Genomic DNA, 7,838 nt, shown 5'->3' with positions numbered 1-7,838 from the left:
CCCAGACCAACGGAGCTTGCCCGAGGATGGGTGATCGATTAACACGTCTCATTCAGTTTCGAAATCTACGTCGAGTGTGCGACGATTCCCACGACATCTGTCACATGATAGCCTTCAGCGTCACCAGCACGAAGATATGAAAATATCGGGAAGCTTTGGTCCCACATGGAGGGCTGGTGTGAGGGATTTATTCCGCCGAATCAGCACTGCGTCTCATCGTAAGCTCTTCTGAAATCTCTGGACCGGTTGTATTTCACGCTTTGTCCGCACATCCTGGCCACCGTTGGTTGATCGACGAACCGTGGGGCTCGAGGGATAAGGATGGATAATCGTTGGATTATAATCCTCACGCGTCGTTCACCTTGACTCTTGGTACCAACTTGAGCATCAAGGGCTCGACAGTAATGTCATTGCCCCGAAAACCCGGCTTCAATTTCAGCGGAAGTTTCGGTGTCCTATCGGTTTTCTCTAGTTTGAATCTCAGCAAGAGATTTGACAGCAAAATCTGCATATTCATCAAAGCCAATCGTTTGCCGACACAATTCTTCGGTCCGTGACCGAACATCATGAAAGCGTCCAGCTCACTCAGGGGTCCGTCTCCCTCGTTTCTGAGGAACCTTTCCGGCTTGTATTTCTCGGGCTCGGGGAAATACTTGGGGTCGTTGTGCATATGCGGGAAATTGAACTCAATCAACATTCCTTTGTGAATTTCCTGGCCTGCAACAACCGTGTCTGAATTGCAAACCCGGTCGATGACCCCTCCCATCGGAGTGATTCGCAGCGCTTCGCGTAGGCAAGCGTCGACGAATTTTAGTTTCTGAAGGTCTTCGTAGTCCACGTCCGACTTGTCCCCTATCACCGATCTGATTTCGCGTATAGCCCTCGCTTGGGCCTCGGGGAAAACTGTCAGGAAGTACGTGGCCAATTCCAACGTTAGTACGGTGTTATCCAAACCGACAATGAAAATGAAAGCCTGAGAAGCCAGAATCTCGTCCGTCAGAATCGTTTGCGGGTCTTCGCGTTGAGCGAGCAGGTGGAGATCGAGAATGTCAGCCGTGCCGTTCTTGAGAGCCTCGTCGAGATTTTTCTTTTTCTCTCCGATTACGTGCTTGCTCAACTTGGTGAAGAAGTCGACGGTCTTCTTCGGCGGGAAGTGCACGAACGGAACGTATCTGAGGAGCTGCGGAGCCACGAGGGCAAGCAGCGACGCTACACCGGGTTTGAAGATGCCCGTGCAACACTTCACGAATTCTGAATCGGGATTGTCTATGGAGTTGACGTCCATCCCGAGCGCGATTGCCGCAATCGAATCGACGGCGTACGAATTGAAGTACTTGCTCAGAGTCCCTTCCTGGTCGATGATCGTGTCGAGTTTCGACAGGAGTCGTTTACAAATCACGTCGAGTTTCAAGATCATGCCTCGCAGTTTCGATGTGGTGAAAGTGTAGCCCATGATGGTTCTAACTGCTTTCCATTCATCTTTAGGTAATTGGAGGATGGAATTGTCCCACAGCGGCTCACCGGTGGTGAACTCGAAAGATCGGCTGAAGAAACTTTCGAACTTCTTCACGAAGACCTCTTTGACGATCTCAACATCTGTCACCACCAACGTCGGTCTGCTCCCATGATAGGAGCCATACATAGGACCGTAACGCTTGACGAGCTCACGCTGCACATCTCCGATGGGTCGGCGATTGATCTCCCATATCATGCGGTATAGGTACCGCCAGTATGGCTCGTAGGGGATGCCTCTGTCCCTCCAAAACTGACTGATCTGAGAGATTTTGATGACCAGCAAAGCCAAGAGCACTCCGAGCAAAACAAGCCACATGCTGCTCTCTTTTTCCGGATTGCTCTCCGTTCGTACGACGGTGCGGGCTAAACGAGCGAGATGAATAATTTCTGTTGCACTGCGCTTGGCCAGTCTAATCGCAGGAGAGGGCACACGTGTCCTTCGAATAGCACAGGGAGAGACCCTGGCCATGATATGTCCGTCGTTCAGCTGAGGCGCCCTTGAAATGCTTCGTGTGTGAGCTCCTATTGCACACGGGTCAAACATTTGTCCTACGCAGCGGTTTGTGCAGTAACTTGTACCACGAGGAGTGTTTTCCCCGCGAAGACCTGCCTCAGACAGCGACCGGCTCATGCTTCTCCCATGCGGAGAAGATTGAAAACAGGCACGAGCTGAGAGACTCTGAATTCAGTGCGGAGACTTCCGACGATCTCAAGGTCAACTCGATGCTGGAACAGAGGGTCCTCATTCCTCATGCTCGAGTCCAGGCTCTGGGAAAGCTCGAGGAGCGTTTCGGACCTGTTGCGCCGGTCGCATCGTTCTGTGGACAGCAGGAGCGGCATGTCCCCACGAATGAGAATGTTTGTCTCCGGGATGGGAATTGACGTGACGGCTTACGGTATGTTCGAGCACGTCTCATAGATGGGGATTAGACTTCTGAGAGTGGACAAACTGCAATCGCGCCGTGATCACTGCTCCTAATTCTGAGTGACTGTCGATCACGAGGCTTTCGAGAAGATTTGTATGCTCGAGGCATAACCCGTCCGGCCAGCAGTGCTCTGATTGATCTCGTTCTGAGTACTGACGGGATGTTGGACTCAAACGATGTTGTTGTCGTGGCTAACCCGATCGAATCGGATCATCTGGACAGCATTTTTTGGGTCCTTTGGTGGTCTGGTCAAGGGGAACCTTGTGCGCAATGGACTTGATTTCGAGCACGCTGACTTCGAAACGATGAATGCGTCGTTGTTAGCTACCAACTGGCAACAGGTGTTCAAAAATTCTGTGACGCTCGACGACATGTGCAACATACTGCGCGAACGACTGTGCGACTTCGGATGTTGCCGAGATGAAACGACTGCGCAAACGGCTGGGACTTTGCTTCACAGGACAGAGATACCTGCTAGGGACGAACATTGCGGAACCGAGGAATCAGCTTCCTCAGTTACATGTCCTCTAGAATGATAACCTGAGACGATCTCGCAGTTCTGATCGGTGTCAGCGGTGAAAGTGACATATCCAAAGCTGAATTACTCTGTTATACCCTCGAGGGAACGTATCTGCGAGGGGGCCTCGCAGCCTCTAAGCGTCATGCACCAACGCTGTTTAGCGGGAGGCAGGGTTCCGACGGGTTTCGAAGAGGCATGGCTGCGCCCCGACCATAAGAAAGACAGCGAAACTGATCCAAGGATGAAAGACCTGTCTCTCTCACGTCGGTGATGTGCGAAATGATGGAGACATCTTGGATTTCTCATCTAAGAGATTCACTTAGGTGAAGATCAGCGCCACACTTTCGAGGAGAGGTTTTGCGACCACGGGATGCCCCACGGCACTGTCATGGGTCGCCCGCTTTTGTCCTTGCTCCTCGATCATGTGGGATATTTCGTTCATCGCTCGCATATCATTCCGATCCTTATCCATGGATGTTCGATCTGTAGCCTTGAGAACGCTGGATCTCGAACGTCTGGAGAATATCCAGCGCAGGTTTGTCCGGCAGGTGAGGCATGGGTGTGGCGGGGCAGCGACGCCGTCGGACTGTGTGATGTTAGAGAACTACTCGGAAAATGTGATATTGATTACCTCAGCGAACCATCGAGCTAGATAAATTATTCGACGAATCGTTCACGCTTCACTTTACAAAAAATACTCGCTGAATTCGGGTTCTACTCGGGACAAAATGCTGGATTTAAGGTAGTCAATTATTTATGCCCTTGGAGAATTAGCTCGGTGATAAACACGACGTAATAGACTTACCCCCGTGTATTCAGGAATATGAATGGATCGAAATGATATCTTATTGAGAAAATAAATAAATAATTTTGTCCACTTTCTACATAATGATTCCGTCTTCGGTGTGTTTCTACCAGCAGAGTTCTTTTCTCATCTCTGATCCGAAGTGCCATTTCACGGAACGGTGCGCGTCGCGTAGAGACGCAGCCGATGGAATCTGATCGAGAGACTGCGTCGCGAGCTCTGAACTTGTGAAAGCCACGGCAATCGCCTCCGAGATCTCATCGAGTGTCTCGAATTGGTTTCCGAGCGAAGCCTCTCAGACCGGGAGGAGGAATCACTTCCTAAGTACCTACCCAGGTGTTTCCCGGCGGTTTATGGTGAGAGTTTGGAAGCGTCTGCGTGGAGCACGAAAACATGTTTACCGACCGAACCGGTCCCGGGAACGCATTCGAGCCTTTGCTATCACCCAATGCGCCACCTATCTGGAGTAGCCTTTCTGGGAATTCATCTGTTTCCTAAGTGAAGGGTCGCGACCCTGAATCAGATAATTCTCCCAGAATCACGCTCTCGGCGAACAAGGTGCCGCCGAGATTTGTTCTCTCCGATTTCATTATTCGGAGGTCGGAGCTGCCACGAGCTTTGGATGCTCGGGACGTCAATCTACTCCGTACGGGATGGTCGTTCCTTCTCATCACAATGAACAGAGTTCGTCCGAGAATAGGAATTCTCCTATCTTTCGAGCAGATTCTGACTAGCGTCCTAATGAAGTGCTTTCATCGGTCTCCCGAGAGGACTTCTATGGGATGCCCTCGTGCGTACTTTCGACTGTGAGCAAAGCGGCGTCGCGAGTGATGTTCCGTCAGCAAAGGGTCTTAATGAGAGGTTTCTCCGTTTCCGCCTCGTTCCCGCGTTTCTCGGAGTGTTCGAAAACATACATAGTCCTGGCGACCACGAAAGACATTCCTCAACTGGGAGCCACTCTTTGAGCTACTCCGACAAGGTTCTGGTTGACATACGGCCGCCTCTCAGGGCCAGAGTCCCCGCACGCCTTCTCCGACGTCCCGCTGCTTTCCTACTCCGACAGTTCGAACTGAGCTCGGTGGACATGCACTCGCCTTCTGCCTGCCCATGATCTTGCAATCTTTGCCGCGTACGATTCGCTCGGTCAACTCTCCCGAGAGTTTCAGCAAGGCAGCGCGGAGAATACTGGTGGTCGAAGCCCGGAATATACAAGTCGTCCTGACTCTTGGGATTGTTTCAGCAGAATCCCCCTCGGAAGCAGCTCCATCAAGTTTCTAATTCTCATCGCGTGAGCTACGGTCAGACGTCCAGTGAGTATCGGGCTTGGTAAAAAACGAGCTGGTTCTGCTCACCTGAGGCGTGTTTTCGCCACAACTGGGATATCCCCCCCTGTTCGCCGTTGCGTGGCATATCTGCGGCTCGGAGAATGGAAGAGATTATTTTCATTACGTTTCTCCCGAGTGCGGGGCTTATCTCGGCTCTGGCATTCAGTCTCTCCGCCTTTCTCCCATGCAAGATGAAAGAGACCCGGCCAGAAACACTGATGCTGGCAATGTCGACGCTTCTTTGAGAAACATCGTATCGTACTTTCATGCGTGGGAGTCGAACAGAGTACTCTCTCCTGTGACTGATCATCCGCGGGTAATTAACGATTTTCGTCAAAGGGCAGGTCTCCCGAGAGGGAATCTGTTCGGCAGCTCTTCACAAAGCACGAGGCTGAGCCTACTAGACGAGGAATCCGTCGTGGTTTAGTTCGGCTCTCAGTTTTGTGGACAATCCGAGCCGTCCCAATGCCGAAATGAGCTGAGCCGTTGTGGAAAGAGGGACGGCGCAGCGTGGCGGAGGCCCGCTCAAAAGTCCGCCTTGTGCTGTTTTTCCAACGAAATCCGAACGACAGCGACACGACTGCGGGGGATAAGCCTGGCTCAGGACCACTTGGCCGTAGACCTCACAAGTAGCTCTGTCCCGAGCCTAATAGAGTCAACCGTATTTTCCGAGTCTGGAGGAACGATAGACCGTAATCGCTTTCCAGGCTCTTGTCCCTGTTGGTCTAGCCAGCTTCACCTCGGTTCCCTCCACAATGTCCACATTCATCCGATTCGTCATTCTTCTGTTTGAGGTAATCCCCTCAGATCTATCCCGTGAGTAGTTCCTCACCTCCTGCTGCTCCGAACGACGATTCTCGCGTGATCTGAATTAGACTGATGCGCTTACGATATTCTAGGCCGAAACGGGCCAGATTCGCACAGAAAGACGCTCTGCTCCCGTCGAGTTCCTCGTGGTTTCTATGAGCGCTCAGGATAGAGTGGACACTGAGCGAGGAAAAACGATTCTTCAACGGCGCAGCTCCTCTGCGTCGTCGATGCGTGTAGCTCCAGGGGATGCGTTCCCTTGAATATTCTTGTCGACTCCTCCTGAAGGTTACCGACTAGCCACCGTTGAATGTCACCTTCCTTCTTCTCTGGAGCTGGCGTCTGCTACGGCAAGTGCAGTGCAGCATGGCTAATGGCGCGTACAAATGGATCGGTTCCGTTCCACTGGTGGTTTCCGTAACAGCAATTACCGCGATAGCAGGGCGATAAGAATTAGTGGATGAATTCAACTGCTCCACCTTGTCTTTGTTCAACCTAGTCCGCATAATGCATGTCGGTCGTCTTTACCCGCGTCTCAAACAATCGACGCGGACCGAGCTGCGGGAGATTTCAGTCGTATGTGCTGTGACTTCAAGGGAAGGATCCCATCCGATCCATGGGATTTATTTCGTAGGGATTCCGAAATCGTCTCATGGGGAGAACGGAATCTCGAAAAGTCCCGAATCTCCTCTGAATGATATTCCTAGCAAGGCGTTCTCGGGAGGGAACTGCTGAGAACTAGGTGATAGGTCGGAATAATCCGGACTACTAAAGACAGACGATTTCATATCAAGGAAGCTGATTTGTCTGACGCCTTCGAGGAGGAAGACGGCAATGCCTTTCTTTGGGTTTTCAAAAACGAAGGTTCGTGATTCCGCTTTACTAATAAGATTCAGTCACGCCGCGGCTCCCAGCTGTTGGCAGAGTCGAAGTGAGCCGGGAGAGCGCCTGCGATCTGGCGTGGAACCTCCGGCGGGTGTCTCGTAGATCCGAGCGAGAGATGGGCAGGAAAAATCCTGGAGACGAACTTGAAGATGAAGGGATTCATATCCAAATCCATCTATGAAATGTATCCGAACTCACCAGAATCTCTATTAATTTCCCGTTGTTCGGGAGGAATGCCGCGGAGAACTCCTCTTCCATGAGCTGAACTGTGATGAGGGGAGTTCTGGAAAGATATTCGGGATTGGATATCCGAGGAAAATGCGTAATGAATTTACATATATTCATGGAAGAAATAGTCAAACACTTGTTGCTGAATTCGCACATCTCTGGAGCTTCCCGGGAGAGAATATCGAAAGGTTGCTCGATTGCATTCTTCTCCGCTTGAGAACGCAAACGTGTCACCAGGAGCAGCGACGATCCAAAGTTTCCGCTGGAGACATCGATTCGTCAAGCAGAGATCGAGTTTCATCGCGAAGATTCTACGACACTTCGAGGAAACATCAGAAATCTTCTCTGACATCACTCCCGAAAGGGAATCTCACGAGTCCTCCTCTGTGTTCCTCTCTTTACAGTCGCTCTCGAAAGTGGAACTCATTTTCGTCATCACCTAAAGAGTCGAAGAACGATTTTTCGCCCGGAACACCGCTTAGAGCTCATCTGTGAGCGGCGACGCTCCTCGAGGAGCTTATCTGTCGGAGCCCATGGGAAATCTCCTCAGCCGCATCTCGTTGCCTTGTGTTCGTTCCCGACCGATACGTCGCATGACCTGATTCCGTGTTTCGGAATGTTTCACCCCGGAACCATGTTTCGAAACGGGGTTGCCGACTCTGCGATCGACGAATATTCAAGATCGGACTGAGCGATTTCCAAAGCATGCAACTCGTACCTCCACGGCACAGAGGTTCCTCACCGGAGAACAATGACAATCACCCCTCAAGGAGGGAATCTATACGAACTGTTATGTCAGACATAATTGCATCAGCACAAGTTTCTGT

At 51.3% G+C, this 7,838-nt stretch overlaps 1 protein-coding gene across 1 annotated transcript; it reads right to left on the bottom strand.

The window, feature by feature from the left end:
• Positions 1-208: 208 nt before the first annotated feature.
• LOC100897421 (cytochrome P450 3A29-like) lies at positions 209-1,891 on the bottom strand. Its single transcript, XM_003737437.2, has one exon. It carries the CDS (start codon positions 1,829-1,831, stop codon positions 347-349), a length of 1,485 nt encoding a protein of 494 aa, XP_003737485.1. The 5' UTR covers positions 1,832-1,891; the 3' UTR covers positions 209-346.
• Positions 1,892-7,838: the final 5,947 nt, after the last annotated feature.

This window comes from Galendromus occidentalis, unplaced genomic scaffold, assembly GCF_000255335.2.
Source record: "Galendromus occidentalis unplaced genomic scaffold, Mocc_1.1 scf7180000075554, whole genome shotgun sequence".
Classification (NCBI taxonomy): domain Eukaryota; kingdom Metazoa; phylum Arthropoda; class Arachnida; order Mesostigmata; family Phytoseiidae; genus Galendromus; species Galendromus occidentalis.
The sequence above is the reverse complement of the archived record's forward strand: the minus strand, read 5'-3'. Positions and strand labels throughout refer to the sequence as shown.

Excerpts from the sequence above, each read along its gene's own strand:
- LOC100897421 (XM_003737437.2), bottom strand. The coding sequence starts at position 1,831 with ATGTGGCTTGTTTTGCTCGGAGTGCTCTTGGCTTTGCTGGTCATCAAA.